The sequence below is a fragment of the Lissotriton helveticus genome, chromosome 3_1 (assembly GCF_964261635.1).
Source record: "Lissotriton helveticus chromosome 3_1, aLisHel1.1, whole genome shotgun sequence".
Lineage (NCBI taxonomy): Eukaryota > Metazoa > Chordata > Amphibia > Caudata > Salamandridae > Lissotriton > Lissotriton helveticus.
The window spans coordinates 1540118306-1540135033 of NC_136061.1; the positions used below are offsets into that span (position 1 = coordinate 1540118306).

At 43.9% G+C, this 16728-nt stretch overlaps 1 protein-coding gene across 2 annotated transcripts in view; it reads right to left on the minus strand.

Moving 5' to 3' along the window:
• The window catches only part of KMT2A (lysine methyltransferase 2A), a 1541152-nt gene that overhangs the window by 1081210 nt on the left and 443214 nt on the right, over nucleotides 1–16728 (minus strand). For both annotated transcript variants that reach the window (XM_078682247.1, XM_078682245.1), the window contains exon 8: nucleotides 13578–13657. In XM_078682247.1, coding sequence (XP_078538373.1) covers nucleotides 13578–13657 — 80 coding nt within the window. The remainder of the gene's footprint in view (nucleotides 1–13577; nucleotides 13658–16728) is intronic.

A 16728-nucleotide genomic window follows, 5' to 3' on the forward strand; every position in this document is an offset into this window, starting at 1 on the left:
CTGGCAAACATCCAAACTGTTTGAAGATTAGATGAAGCATACAGATAAGTCACAATCAGATGCGTCAGCTTTTGTTCCTCAAAATAAAAAGTTTAGCTGTCTTTACCTTTTCTTTCTGTTCACACATTGGCAGTCAAATTTTGATCATAATTCTTTGGCTATTCTGTTATTGCTTATTAGATTAATCCAGAGATTTGACGTTGCCTCAACCTTGAAACATTAATTCTGTATTTCACTCAGCTATATGTTCCTCATCCTGAACCAGACTACGAGGTTCAAGAAATCTGACTCAGGTCCTAATTCACTGGAAAGATTATCTTTCTATTTATGCAATCTTGGGAAGAATAATTTTCTGTTCATGCTCCCTTGCTTGTTCAGCAGCATCCTGAAAACTAAATCTGCAAGGAGAGAGGGCGCATACTGTTACATCTGTGGTGAAAGCTTATTGCTTCTATATCACACATTGCTGGACACCATCCTTTGTGCCTATCTAGACATAGGTGCTGACGGTTCGGGAATTGTGGTCCACGGGAAGGATGTTCGAAGTTCGGCTGGAAGACTTGGGCAAGAATCCTGAAGGAAGAACCATGTAGTACAGATGCAGTCAAAGGATTCACAAATAGGCTGCTTCTTCGCATGTCAAGCAGACGTCAAATCTGAGAAAAGGGGTGTGGTTGAGCAGATAAAGTACCCTTACCAAGACACTGGTTTGTGCAGAGACCCTCACTGAAGGTTCCCAATCTATGAAGAGAGTTTTCGCGAGATGTCCATACCTGACTGAATTATACAAAAGAGGCCATTACAAGCAGAAGAGGAGCTGTTTCATGTTTTCGGTCAAGTTCATTGCCATCTTCTAGTTTTTGTTCGTTTTGCTCCTTGCAGCAGAATTCCCATTTTGACACGCTTATGGGTGACTTGGTCTGGCACTTTTCTGTTCCCCGATGTCCGAGAGAGTTTACCGGCTGGTTTATCTGCTGCTACAGTATCCCAGCTTCAATCAAGTACTACCAGGCTGCCAAGGTTTTGTTCACTTGTGTTTTTTTAATCTATATTTGGGAACCTCTTAACGAGACAAAAGACATTTTTCATGACTGCTATTATGTGTAGGGTGGCACTTTGGCACTTTCCTCAAACAAACTAGAGGAAACCTAGCAGACATCCACCGCATACAGTTCTTGAAAGGTGATAAGTATGGTCAATGCTTAAGAGTTTCCTGGTTCAGCAAATCCCACAAAGATGTTGTAATCCACTCAGTGCAGTCAATGTAGTAGGCTAATCCTCACCTGAGCTCCAATCCATTCAAACACTCCTCCATGGTGCAATGGCGAGGAGGGACGGGAGATAGACTGGGGCCACATGAAAAGTCAAAAGTCCCTGGCCAAGAAGATGGCTGGGTTGAAAACTGAAAAAGGAAAAAAGTTGAAAATTCTCCAACCATACAAGATGAAGTGATCACAACTAAGAAAACAGTCTCAGAGTTTAAAAGATGAGCAAGACAACTTGCTTCAGCTCGCACAGGCAGGACAATAAGAAAGTCAATATAAAATTCACTTCCCACTGAAGAACAATGAATGGAGAAGAATGAAATAGGCAAAGTAAATCTTTCAGAAAATGCGCCAAAAAAGGCGACTTGCACGATGGGTGAGAAAGAAAATACTTAAGTTGCGCAACACAATTGTCCCCCATCCTACTGTAAAAGAGAGAGTGCAAACCACAGCATTAGAACGGCATAATTTAAAGGGATCAAAACCTTCTGACTCACACCACTGTACAAATCTGTTCTATCGACCCACATATACGGATTTTGTAATTCGTTTCTTGTGCAGCAAAGATGGCGTCTGCAAATTAGTCAGGGAGACAAAAGGCCTCTAGCTAGCAGTGCATAATCTCTACATATGAAGCCAAACGTTTCTGTTTAGGCTGGCAAACATGACCATCCTACTGCATAAGAAGGTTCACCTTCCATGAGTGAGAAGCAGGCAGTTAAATGCTGAGTTTCAACAAATCCCTCTTGCCCAATCCTCCCAAACCTTTCCCAAGACTTTAAACAGAAGTGGAATCAGTGGAAAGAAATACAGCAGGCCCTGAAACCATCTGACCCTGAAGAGATCTTCTGGCAAGCAAGTGGAGTAAAATATACGGTAATAAACTGAAGACTGTTCTAAGCTTTGGTAAAGAATCACAGACAGAAACACCAACCTGGAGAAAATAATCTGCCTCACTTTGCAGTTTAGTCCCTACTAGTTACCCTCAGTGAGAGGAGAAGGAGCAGCCACTCTCTAACGCGGACAGAAAATGCCACTTGGGCTGCCACTAGGAATGTCCCTCAACAATTCATCTTGAGATCAGGGGTCCATGCATCAGTGCAGCTCCAGATGAACTGGCTGGACTAGCTCCATGTTTGTGAAAAAACTCCCATTGTGTTGGTGTCACTGGGAGGCCATCAGCAACCATCTGGATTGCATAACTAAAAAATCACTTCAAAAAGAATTCACCGCGTCCAAACAGTAATGGACTCTTGTTAACAAGGTTTAGTACGTTATCTCATTTTTACATCATGATTGTAGAAACATCAGTACAGCCAAAATAAAAAAACGTCCTGATCCACAAATGAAACTATATTTCACAATATAATATGGCGTTAATAAGTTCAGAAATGATTCAGCTTCCAAAAAGAATATTCATATTGTCAATTGATGTTGATTTCTTCAGAAAAACCACAGTCAACACTAATTTCGTCAAATCTTGACTTTTTCAAGGCAGATAGGTAGAAGCGCATTCACAGTATTCCTTATTCTTCCAATGAACCGCTGAACTAGTTCAATCAGCAAACCTCATAAAGTACCAAAATTTGTCCTCCGTTATGGGCCTGGGGCGCTTCACATACTACAGTATATACAAGATCAGTGTTCGTAAAACCTTGAGATCAGTATCTATGTGTGGAGTCCCTCTGGGAAAACAAACAAGTCCCAAAGCAGTAGTATCTGTAAAAAAGGGTTCTATCAACTGCGAACAGGGTCGTCGGTTTTGCGTTTTGGCAATTTTGGACACTGCATTATTGGGGCTTACCATGGACTCCTTCTTGGAAGCCTAACTGGGCATCCAGTCCATTCGAAAGGATCCCAAATGCTTTTTTCAGATACTGCTGCTTTATGACTGGTTTGTTTTCCCGGAGGGACTCCACACACAGATACTGATCGAGGTTTTACGAACACTGATCCTGTATATACTGTAGAATGTGAAGTGTCCTGGGTCCATAACGGAGGATAAATGTTGGTACTTTAGGTTTGACAGTTTGTTGGAAGAACAAGGAATGCACAGATTGCGCTTCTACCTACCTGCCTTGAAAACAAAACACATGCTGGCTGTATTCTTTCTGGAGGATGTGTTCTTTCCAAATAAATCCTCAACAAATGACAATACGACTGTGTTCTTTTTAGAAGCTGAATCATTTCTGAAATTATTAACGCCATATTATATTGTGAAGGAAAATGCTACTTACCAGTATACATCTGTTCTTGGCACGTAGAGCTGAAGATTCATATACTTGTGCATAGATCGCCATCTGGTGTAGGGCTCGGATGTTTGCACTTTGTTTTTGTCTTGGAAGAAGTCTTTGTGGTCACGAGATAGGTGACTCCTCCTCAGGGTGATAGTGCGCATGGGCAGCGACTCCATCTACAGATTGTTTTTCGCCATAAGGGTGATGATGGAGTTAGTAAGAAATAGAAAAGAGATGTCCATGTGTGATGTATCTAAGTAAGCTCTACATGCCAAGAACAGATGCATACTTGTAAGTAGCATTTTGCGTTCGAGGCATATGAGCTGTCGATCATATACTTTTGCATAGACTATACAGCAGTTATCACCTTAGCGGAGGCTACCTGTATCTGTTGCAGTGGTTTGAAAAAGTGTTCTTAATACAGCCTGGCCCACACTAGCTTGTTGTTTTGCTTGCACATCTACACAATGTTTTGTAAAAGTGTGCGGTGTAGACCAAGTTGCTGCTTTGCAGATGTCACCTAAAGGGATGTTCCCTAAGAATGCCATAGAAGCCCCTAGGTTGTGTGCGGAATGAGCTCAAGGGGGAATGGTTCATGTGTGTTTATTTGGATGCATTTAACAATCCACCTAGCAATTCCCGCTTCTGAAATGGGATTGCCCTTATGATGTGGGGAGAAAGCTACAAAGAGCTGTTCAGTCTTTCTAAAGGATTTTGTTCTTTCAATATAGTAGAGTATTGCTCTTTTAACGTCCAGCGTGTGAAGAGCCCGTTCTGCCACGGAGACTGGTAAAGGTAAAAAAAATGGTTACGGTGGAAGGCAGATACAACTTTAGGTAAACGTTTTGGGTTAGTACTAAGAACCACCTTCTTATGATGTATTTGCAAAAATTGTCCTTGTATGCTTAATGCCTGGAGTTCACTAACTCTCTTAAGAGATGTGATAGCGACTAGGAAGGTTGGACATTTTGCGTTTTGTGGTGAGCAGATCTATTTCTGGGTGGCCCAACATGTGAAAGAATGGACTTGAGGATGAAGTTCCCATTCATGGATCTGCTGTCTTTGACGACTGAGCACATCTGCAATTTAATTGTATACTCCTGGGAGGTGTTCCGCAAGGAGATATATCTTTTGCGGAATGGCCCATCTCCATATGCTTTGAGTTAGGTGTGAAAGCTGCAGAGAGTGTGTGCCCCCTGTTTTTGTATGTAGTACATTGCTGTCATGATGTCTGTACGTACCTGGACAGCTTTGCCTACCAGATGGAGTTGAAAGGATTTTAACTCTAGAAAAATTGCCAGCAATTCTAGGTAATTTATGTGGAATTGTTTTTGCTGAGGGGTCCACATGCCCAGAATGGTATGATTTTGAAGATGAGCTCCCCAGCCGGTGAGCGATGCATCTGTGAGCACTATCTGTGGAACCAGGTAGAGGAACGGCCGCCCTTTAGAAAGGTTTTATGTGTGTTCCACCACTGCAGAGAGCGATGTGTGTGGCTGTCCACCAACACCAGATCTGTTAGCTGACGTCAGTTCCACTGACGTGCCAAACACTCCTGTAAGGGACCCATTTGGAGTCTTGCATAAGGGACGATGAGAATGCAAGAGCCATTCATCCCGATTAGCTGCATGAACACTCCAACTGGTAATGAGGGTTAAGGCTGAAAATGTGATATTAGTGCTTGCATACTGCTTATCCTGAGTGGGTTGAGGTATGCTAGAGCTTTTGAAGTGTCTACCTTAGCTCCTAGATATTGTTGTGTGCTGAATGGTTGGAGGTGGGATTTTGTGAGGTTCATCGTGAATCCTAGGTCGTGAAGCAGCTGGATTGTCTTGTGTGTGTGTTGCACACAGCTGCTGTGTGACTTGGCTTTTATGAGCCAAACGTCCAGATAAGGGAACACGTAAAAGTGTTGTCTTTGTAAGTGAGCTGCCACTACTGCGAGGCACTTGGTGAAGACTCTGGGTGCTGTAGTCACCCCGAACGGGAGGACTTTGAATTGGTAGTGTTGACCGTCTAGCACAAACCTGAAATATTTCCTGTGAGCGGGGTGAATGGGAATATGAAAGCAGGCGTCCTTAAAATCTAGAGTGGAGAGAAAGTCGCCTTGTTGAAGCAGTGGGAGCACCTGTTGGAGAGTGACCATGTGGAAGCAGTCTGACTGAATGTATAGGTTTAACGGTCTGAGGTCCAGGAGGGAGAAGAACGCGGCAGAGGCACTACACTGCTCGTGAACAGGACATATCCAGTTCCTAAGCGAGAGAGAATAATCCTCATATGCCCGTTCATAGGAACTTTTTAACTCTTATAAAGATATCGTCCATATTTTAAAAAGGAATCCGATTTATGAAGGGGATCTAAATCAACCTGATCACCACACAGAAGAAAGACTCATGTACTGTGGGAAGTGGCACCACCCCTTAGGTACATCAAAATAGTCCACAGCTATAGTCCAGAGAAGGTGCACGGACGGCTGTGTTCTCCCTAGGGATTGGTCCACAAGAGGAATGGGAGATTTTTAAATATACATCCACAAGCCGGTGACCCCAAAGAGACGGCAGGTTCTGATGAAGGTGTTACAACATCGAGTAGCATAACACCGAAACGCGTCGACGCATTTGTTACGAAATCCAAACAAGGCCAAGGGAGTAACAGATGTTAATGTATTTTTTTAATACTGTATACTATCCCACCAGTATCTAAGAAAGGGCCAGTGGATTTAGAAAAGTGGCAGGAGTATCCTTAGGCCACAGTGTTAGGGGGTCTGTGAATAGGATTTATTTGTCTTCGTATTGTATTTGTGATGATTTTTCTTCTCCTGTGTTGCATAATTTTTATTGATTGTGATATTGTTTTCCTTATGCAATGAACTGTTATTCATTTGTTTAAATTTTATTGTACTTGTTCAAAGAGTTCTTTCTTTGGATTTTTAATCAATTCCTGTGTAATTTTGTGTAACCAGTGATTTTTACTTTATATAAAAAATAAAACAGACTGTGAACGTTCACTTTTTAGTTCCCATTGTTCCCCGCCGTGGGAGAATTCTGCCCGTGACAGTATTCTAGAATTAATGGCCGTATGATTGTTTAGAATCTATATAGCAACTTAGTAAATAGTTGCTAGAGTGCTATAGTGTATTCCCAGGGATTTCCCTTTGACCATGAGTTCCAGTATTGGCCTTAGAGCTGTAATTTTTTTAATTAGAAAATAGAGGGAGTAAACCCCTGTGCCTTGATGAGGTAAGGGGACTGGTTCTATTGCACGTTTTGTAATAGAGAGAGAACCTCTTGTTTGAGAGGAGTCAGATGTTCCGAGGACATTGGACGTTATCTGGGAGGGATATTTGGGGGAGAGGATGTGAGTTCTAGGCAATAACCATACTGGATAATTCGTCTTACCCCCTTGTCTGTTGTGATGTAATTCCAGACAGGTAGGAACTGTGAGAGACGTCCACCGACAGGAGTGGGATGATAGTGGGGAAGTGAAGGAAAGTCACTGCTTGGTGGTAGGGGAGTTGCGGGTATTACTGCAACCTCTTTCTTTACCATTGTTGCCTCTGTACCTTCCACGAAAGTATCATCTGGAGGAATTATTTTGATTGGGGCTTTTATAGGAAGAAGAGGGGTGTTCTGAGCCAATAGTTTTGGAGCCAGCCCTGTAAAAAGAGCGATGAAATGAACCTCTAGGGGAAGCTAATTGCAAGGCCCCCGTGGACTTGGCAGTGTTCGTATCCTTTTTCATCTTCTCTAAAGATGTGGCAACTGTGGGCTCAAAAAGATGCTCATGGTCAAAAGGCTGATTAAGAATAGCAGATAGCACCTCTTCAATCTGGAGATTCGGGGGCCAAGGGTAGCAAAATGCTGGTATTAAAAGCACGAGATGTCGTATCAAGCGCATATTTGATTGATGCATTTGTTCTTAATTTTCCCTCTTGTATAAGGTCATTAGCTTTATCTTTATATTGGTCAGGGAGATATTGCATAAGATTTTCAAGCTGATCATAGTGAGCTCTGTCATATCTGGCCAATAAAGTTTGGGCACTGGCAATGCGCCAATGATTTGCAGCATGTGACGTAATACATTTTCCAGATGCGTCTGAGTTTGGATTACTTATCAGGAGGAGGGGCGTCGCCTGTGCCTTATGAATTTGCCCTTTTGCGTGCATTAGACACCACAAGAGAATCTAAAGGGACCTGACCTTTAATGTACACTGGGTCATTGGGAGCGGCCATATGTTTTTTGTCCATTCTGGTGTTAAGAACCCTGGTTCCGACGGGGTCCTTAAAAACTTCTGGTGCATGTTTTAGCATGCCTTTTAACATTGGCCGGTTGTGCGTAGACTTTTGTATGAGTGTAAATGTTTCCAATAAAAAGTCCTCCTCTAAGGGATCAGAGTGTAATTGTAACCCGTGGAATTGAGCAGCCCTATTAATTATTTGCGTAAACCCAATATTGTCATCTGGTGTGGATTGCCTAGAGGGATAGAGGTCCGGGTCATTGTGTGGGTCGGGAACTGTGTTGTAATCATCCCAAGGATCTATATTTTGTGGGATGGTATGTGCGAAAATGTATGTTGTGAGGAGTGTGCTGGAGAAATTAGCAGATTTGGAAAAAGCTGAAGAAGGAGAGAGAGGTGGAGAAGTCTTAGTGCCTATCTCTTTCCGTGTCATGGGTATTTCAGAGTCTTCTGAAGGGTCCAGTTTTCTCTTTTTAGGAGGTTTGGCGACAACTTTGCCCGTTTCTGGGTCAATGTAGAGAGTTTTTTGTTTTGGATTCGAAAAATCTAGCACAGGCTGTTGTATGGGTCCAGTGTCCTTTTTCAGTGCCGAAGACTTAGGGTCAGAATGTTCTTTAGACGGTGTCCCGAAAGCTTTCTGTGGGAACCTGGACTCCTTAGCTTTTGGTATAGGAGTTTGTGGCTCCGAGACCTTTTTCGTCTCAGAAGATTTTTTCGTCTCCCTATATTTTTTTAGTTCCGAATGCTTCTCCTTATTTTGTTTCGATACCAAGGGCTTCGGCGCCAAGTCGGTTTTCGGTGTCGAAAAGAAGGGCTTGGTACCTCTTTGGTTTTCGGCTTCGGTGCTGACGGTGCACCGGAATGGTGTTGGCTCGAGCCAGACCCGGAAGGCTTTACTTTTGGTTTCATAGCCGGGCCCGAGAGCGGGGCGTCTGAAATGTGTTGCCGGTGTCGACCTGAGCCCCTGGGGGAAGGTGTTTTCAGAGCCTTCGGTTTGGTTTTGGTTGGGAGAGGGATTTCGATACTCACGGACTGCTGAGTGTATCATCTTCGACGTCAGAGTCGTCGGCTTCAGAGACGGAGATGTCTCCTTCATCAGCTTGTTGCTCCAGCTGGAGATTGGGATCTGCTCCGAAGACATCAGGAATCAAGCTGCTTCCGCGAGACACTTTGTGACGTCAAGCCCGACGATCACAGATGGTTTTCTTCGATCTGAAAGTTGCACAGGCCTCGCAGTTCTTGTTTTCGTCCTCCAGGGAGAGGCAGATATTACAAACCTTGCGTAAGTTCGTGTGTGGGAACTTAGCACCACACCCGGGGCATTTTTCGAAAGGAGCCCTTCCCATTAACTGCTGGTGTGGTCGGCGCGGATAGGCCCAATGGCCTGCGTCACTGATTGAGGATTTTATTTTTTCGTATACGCTTCGAAAGGGGAAAGCAATCGAGACAATACCGTAGAGTGGAGAGTGATTGCGCGTCGAAGAGTGTTAGAAAACAACACCGACCCGGAGCGCAGCAAATCACATCAAAACCCGATGGCGGAAAAAAACAATCGGAAGATGTAGCAGATGCCCATGCTCACGGTCACCCTAAGGATGAGTCACCTATCTCGTGACCACAAAGACTTCTTCCAAGACAAAAACAAAGTGCAAACATCCGAGCCCAGCACCAGATGGCGATATATGCACAAGTATATGATCTACAGCTAACATGCCTCGAACAGATATTTTCATCTGTGGACCAGGACGGTTATTTATTTTTGACTGTACTGATGTTTCAACAATCATGATGTAAAAATGAGATAACGTACTATATCTTGTTAACTAGAGTCCATTACTGTTTGGACGCTGTGACTTCTTTTTGGAGTTTTTTTTTTAGTTACCTTCAGTATATATATCTCATACATTAACTTTTGTTAATGTTCAGGTGCAGCCTTGGGTAGTAGGGTGCCAGAACTGCAGTAGCACCTCCATTCCATATATACATTGACTATACGTGTGATGTGTTTCCCACTATAATACTAGGTACAGTTATAATACTGATACGAGGTGAGATAAATCCTTATTTGGCCACTACTACCATGATCTCTTATGTATGGATTGCAGAACTAGTAGGATACACTAAGCCATAAGGCCAACCAGGCATACGTCCTGTAGGACAGGGAGATGTGTTTAAATCAAATCTCAGAACCACTACCCAAATACGCATGATCCTCTGAGAAGAAAAGGCCTTCTTGCAGGTTCTGTTTAGCACCACGCTTACAGAGGGTTAACTTCTGTGTTGGAATGAGATGGAGCTTTTGGGATGTTGATGGTAAAGCCCAAGTCACAAGAAGAGTCACTGTGTGCCGAAGAGGTTCTCACAGACTCCTGTCTCAGGGAAGCCAACAGCACAGTCATGAATTTCAAGAAGGTGATTGTTACCCCAAAAGGGCACACTGAACTGACACTGCTGAGATCCCATGGTGAACTTCACATAATTACTACGAGCAGGGAGAAGTATACATCCTAGAATGGATGCCAACCATTCCCCTGCATTCAGGGCCAGGAGAACCTTGCTCATTGAGATCTTGAGCTTATCCTGTTGAAAGAAGAGATCTTGAGCTTATCCTGTTGAAAGAAGAGGTTCAGAAGACAGAGAGTCTTGGATAGATATCGAATCACAGTCCACCCAGGGGACCAAGAAGTAAATGAAATATAACCTGGTGTCCCATTCTTCTAGACACATCCTTTCTATGGGCCTTTTGATCAGCAGAGCAAGGCCCTCTGACCCCACAATTGTGCGTGTGCCCAAGAGCATACTAAGGCGAAAGGATGGTATTCCTGAAGGAGTGGCATTAAATTAAGGGAATTAGCCTTGCAGATCGGCTGGATGACACCGCAGTTCATGTGGATCATTTCCAAGTTGGCTGAGAAGTGGGAGACCCTCCCTATCAGCAAAGGTGCAGAGGGGAGTCAGAGGGGTTTTGAGGTTGCTGAAGGGACCAAGGAAGGAGGAGACTGGATACACTGGTGGTGCTGATGCCAAAACTTAGCTCTAACCCTCACACAAAATGAGCAGAACATTTGTTGGGGTGTCTGGACCAATTGAAAGGGTTGCTTCTGCTGGGTCTGCTGAACTCTGGAACATCCTCATAACTTATTGTACTGCTGATGGAACAGCTTTGGTGGTACGGACAGGTCCAGTGTCTGAGTCAAAGCCCTGCTACTCGTGAAGCATTCCACAGAGGAATCAAGCTTCTCTGCCGGCCTTCAAATGTGATGGCCGTCTGACTGACCTGTACATCTGCCCAACAACCAGCTGAGTGTATCCCAGCAGGGCAACCCAGTGTGATGGCACTGTACATGGAACAAGTACAGGTCTCTGCAAAATCCAAGCCCACCTTCAAGATCTGCTTTGAAGCATCAACGCCATAGCAGATCAAATCTGAAAATGGATTGGTCGGGTGTTCCCGTAAACTAATAACTGCTAGTTTGCTCAACTCCCACAAGGCATTGACACAGCAGGCAAGCAGACATGTGGCATTTCCATACAATGCAAAAAGCATCCAGCCTATACGGTCCAGTCTTTCAGACTCATTGCCTTTAAGATCCACAAGAAAGAAAAGATGGCCTATGGCATCTAGCAATTTCTCTGTTGACTGCAAGGTCCTGAAGGGCTTCTAACAGATAGCTAAGGCAGGTTCCTATAGTGCTTCATTAAATTAAAAACATCAAAGTTATTATTTAGAAGTCAAAGCCAACTGCAGAGTTTCTGCAGCTGTATGCACCAATTAGGTAAAGGAGGAGAATTTCTCCAACGGAGACCTTGAAGACTGTGGAATGTCTACTTCAGGAGAGGTATCTCGACCACTGGCCTGATGCAAATCAAAATAAAGGTGATCTTTGGAGTAAGTAGGAAGCAGATTGGGGGCCTCAGATGCACCCATAAACAATATGAAGCAAGGTTACTGTATTAAGTCAGAGGCTAATAGTTCCTCTATCTGGGAAAAAGTCTGGGCCCTAGGAAGAGAACGATGCTGAAAGAAAGTTCTGACCTTACCTTATGCCACTCAGACAATTACAAAATACTCAGGGGACAGTTCTGAGCAGAGCTGCAAGGCTGACCGCAGGGAAACATCGTGGATGGCACTTGGCAGGGAATGGCAACATCTGTGACTGCTTTCTAGGTGCAGAGGCCAGAACATGTGGAGGCATGGAATTAGGAAGCACAGGAATTGGATTAGCAAAGCATGAAAGAGTTGGCCCAAGTGTATCAAAGAATCTTAAAAGATGTCCAAAATTAACACAAGAAAGTCTGGATGCGCATGGGATTCACAGAGACAATCTTGTGTCTTTTTAAGTTGTTATGGAAAAGGTTCTAAATCTTGCACCCTTTGTCCTAGCCATCAGAATACGAGCAAATGCATTCCCTAAGACCTTTGAAATTGCCAAAGGCATGTTCCAAATCCGAGACAAGCCCCAGTGAGAAGGCTGTCTTAAGGGTAGGACATCTTAAAGATAAATTAAATAAAGATCAAAACAGTAGGACAGAGCTCATGCAAATTCACTTCACACACCATGTTCTGGAGAAAATGAAGGTATGATGGCCTCTTGGGGTGGGGTCCACTGGGCTCTCAGCTCATTGACTGAGGTTCCGGTCTTTAAATGAGGTGATTTTCTACTGAAGAGACAATGTTTAATGAATGTTGTACTTTGTTTAGCAATACATTGTTTAAGTTAGATTACAACTATAGAAAAGGCATCAATATAAAAGATTCACTGCTGAAGAAGGGAAGATTATACCACATATTTCAAAGAGGAAAAATACTCCTCCCCATAGGAATCACCAAGGAAGAGGCAGACCCCGAAACACAGACAGGCAACTTCCAAAGGAGTAGACAGTCGAAGAAATAACAAGACTCCAGGAAGGGACCAACTTCATGATCATGGGGGGGATGGGGGTTCAACTCCATTTTCCCCCATAAGAGCTCCATGCAGGATATCACCGACGGATGATAAAATTACATTTCATTAAGAGCAGGAAAGAACTATTATGATGCTGGATGAAGATAACGATTCCTTCTTTCTCAAAGCAAGTTCTCAGCAAAGTTTGAAAAAAGTAGCATAGTGCTCATGCAAGACCATTCATCACAATCACATTCCAATCACAGAACAAGTGAAAGACATACCATCCATACAAGGAGAGGGGCCATGTCATTCTTGCTGCTATTAAACTCTATAAAATGACAACAATAGTATTTCAGAACAATACTATCATCATTAGAATGCACAGCGTCTGCATGCGACTCCAGCAGGCTGACATGCCAAAGGCTCGGTCACTAAATGAGTCATTGGGGTAAATCGCAAATTAACTGCAAATTATAGAGGTGTTTGAGAAAATGAGCTGTAGAAAAGGGTGAGTAACACTGGAAGAACATGCTATGGAGACTTCCACCATCCAAGCTCTGAAAGTCCTGCTGGACTCCTTTAGACACAGAAGGGGGGTGACTGTGATTTAAAGCTGGTCAAGTCGTAATGGAACGGATTACACAAGGTGACATTTTCTGTGCCATACCACTAAAGTACTGCGCAATGCAGGCCGGAGGGCAGGGGATGTTATGTGAAGATTACCCTTTTGTATTATTCATATTTTAAGTGCTTTCAAATTAACCTAGCATATTTGTGCTGTATGTGTTCTCCCCCACAAGGTTTAAAAGCTCTGTTTAATAAGACATTTTAACGCTCTATTAGTATTGAAAGATTATTAATTTAGTAACTAATTTGGTAGGTTAAAGCAAGCTGCTCAATTTACTCCAACCTAGTAATCTGTACATGCACAAAAGCTCACTTCACTTACATTTATCTTCTCCTTTGGTTTCGGTTTTGCAGGGACATTTGGGCGTGGAACTACCTTCTTCAGCTTGTTTGGTTCTGAATCTGTAGTAAAGAAAGGAAAGGTTTGAAGGTTAACGTTCTAAAAGGCACAGAATGCTAGCCCTGCGGATGCGATTTTAGAGAGTTAATCTATTTCTAAAAAAAAGGACTATGTGTAGGAAGTTGGCTCTGTATATTATATCACTAGGTGGTAATATGGTGCAGAGTCCAGGGGGTCCCTAAAAGTGTACAGGGCTAAATGCAAAACACAAAGTGCTTTGTTAGTGGTAGTGTGGGTGAGCAGCCTCAGGCCTAACACAGAGGAGTGTAAGACATTTATTGCACACACATGATCAATAAAAGACACAAGACTCAAGAAGGAGAACAAGACCAATTTTATAAAATTATGCTTTATTTCAACTTTATTTTAAGTCCCAGGTCTTCGTAATAAGGTAAGTACGTTTTTAATTAAAAATACTTTTCATTTTCAAAAATAGACCAAAACCGTTTCACACTGTCCAATCTTATCCAATGGGGAAAAGAATATTGCGGTTAACCAGTTGAGTATCAAACTTACAATTTCAGTCTCCGCAGCCAAAAGTCAGCAAAAGTCAGGGGTAAGGTAGGTACCAAACCTGCACCACCAGCAGCACAGGAGCTGCCAGGTGCAGAGGTCAAAATCGGAGTTCGACCCAATGCTTTCCAATGGAGACAGGGGGTGCCTTGATCCACAGGTACGCGCAAGTTGCTGGTAAGTAAATCGGTTGCTGGGGCCAGGTTAGGGGGTGCCTCTGGATTCACACTGCAGGTGCCGCCGTGGAGGGCAGGAAAGGTCAGCCAAAGCTGGATACGAGGTAAAGCTTGCCGGGGATACTTCACTGCACAGGTGACCCACTTAGACTCGGGCCAGGGGCGTAAGGTGCAGAGGGCTGGCGTCCGGAGTCTTTGGTGTTGGTTTCTTCTGGACAGGTCCGCTGTCCTCAGGAGATTGGAGTCTTTTTCAAAGGCAACAGTCCTCCCAAGGGTTTTGGAGGTTGTGCTGCAAGACAAGTTGTAGGTTTTGTTGAAGCTGGAGACAGAGCAGTAGGGCTGGGGCTAAGGCAGTTGTCTTCTGGCTTCTGCTGCAGGATGCCTTCTAATTTCTTAGGTCATCAAAGATCGGAGGGTGCCGTCTGGGGGTGCCACTTTAATAAAAAATTTAGCAGGCATTTTAGGAGAGTAGCAGGTATGTCCGGGGCTGACTACACACACTATTATGCCACCTTCCTGTGGGAGGGGGCATAGGCCTAGCCCTGATTGGAGGGGTCCCCGAGCTTCCAAGATGGCGGGCACTGAAAAGTGTGTTTCACATCACTTCCCCCCACTTTAGGGGTGGGGCTGGCAGAGGAGGGCACACATCCCATCTTAATTTACCTGCCAGGTCTCCCGCCCAAGCTGGGAGGTATAAACTAGGGACTGCCATCTGCTGCTTGCAGAAGAAACTGGGGGTCGCATTACAAAGGCGGCAAGCCTTTGAAGCTTCCCTTCTTCGAGCACTAGCGCATCCTGGGGGAAGGAGCTTGACACCTCTGCCCAGGATGTGCATTGTTCCGTGTCCCAGAGAGCAAGGGCTCTCTACCCAGGGATTCAGAAACATGTCTGGTGGTGGCTGGCTGCCGACAGCAGGGTTGGTAAGGATTTAGGGGGCATCTCTGTATATGGTACACTCCCAGTGTGGATTTATTGAAAGAGTAGTTTGGTACTAAACACTCCTATATATAGTAAAACCATCCTGGTGCTATGGAACTCGAGTTTTCAAGTCTCTGTACTTCCTATGGCCTCACTGGCACTTACAATATTGGGAAATGGTGAGCTTTATCGTAGGCACATATCTGCTCATGCAGATATACCCTCACCTGTAGTTTAGTTCACCCTGCCTTAGGGCTGTGAGGCCTGATAGAGGAGTGACTAACCTATGCTGCCAGGCAGTGTTAGCTGGCATGGCACCCAGACAGGGTGCCATGTCGCCTTTGTCGTTTTCTCCCTCACAGGGGCAATCAGGCTGAAAAAGCAGTGTCATGGTCCCATTGAGGGGGTCCCAAGGGACCCTTGTCAGCTCTCAGGCCCGAGGTACCCTGGGCACCAGTTACTAGGGACTTACAAGGGGCACAATTATAAGTTTGTTTTAGGGAAGGAGCATTGGCACAGCCACCTGATTGACAGAGAACATGTGCACAATATTTGAAACCACATCAAAACCAGGAAAAAGGGGGTGGGAGTAACCATGTAAAAGAGCCATTTCTCATACTATGTAAATCAATTAAAATGACAGGCACATGAGAAAGGGGTTCACTCCAACCTGTGAAACAAGTGCTCAAGCTGGAGCTGGAAAATGCACACCACAAAGTTCCATCCAATACTTGAGTATAATAACCTTAGACCTGTCATTTTTCAGCACTGATATTACCTGTGGTTACAGGAATAATTTGCTCTACAGTGTCTAGCTACCACCTTAAAAAAGACCTCAAACTGCATCAGAAAGTAGTATATTACTTTCCCTGTAAGCATATATTCATAGCTTGCACTGCTGCAGATTCACATGCTATGCACCCTCCTACCAAATGGTGTTGGGCCCAGACTCAATTTGTGTCACTATCTAATACCTGCCAGGGAGACAGGAGGGTGTATGTGAATCTGCGGCACTACATGCTACAAATAAATGCTTAAAGGGTAAGTGACATGCTCCATTCGTAGCATGTGTTGGCTGCAGATACACAAGCTATGCAAAGACTGTAAAGCAGTACTTCCCTTGTGGTGGCTTTAGGTATCAGATGGTTTATTTGCTTGAAATAATGTGCGTAGAACTGTTTGTCCCATCAGAGCCTGTAGTCTGGCTTGCACACGTACTCAAAAGTGCTTGGTAGAAGTGTGTGGATTTGTCCATGTTGCTGCTTTTCAAATGTCTGTTAAGCGAGATATTTCCTAAAAATGCAATTGAGGTTGCCTTTTTTCATGCTGAATGAAGGCTTGGCATTTTAGGCAGTGTTTGTTTTGCTTTGATGTAGCATATTTGTAGACATTTTACTATCCATCTAGAGATTCCAACTTTTGAGTGTGGATTGACTTTTGGTGGGTTAAAAAAAGCAAAAAATGTT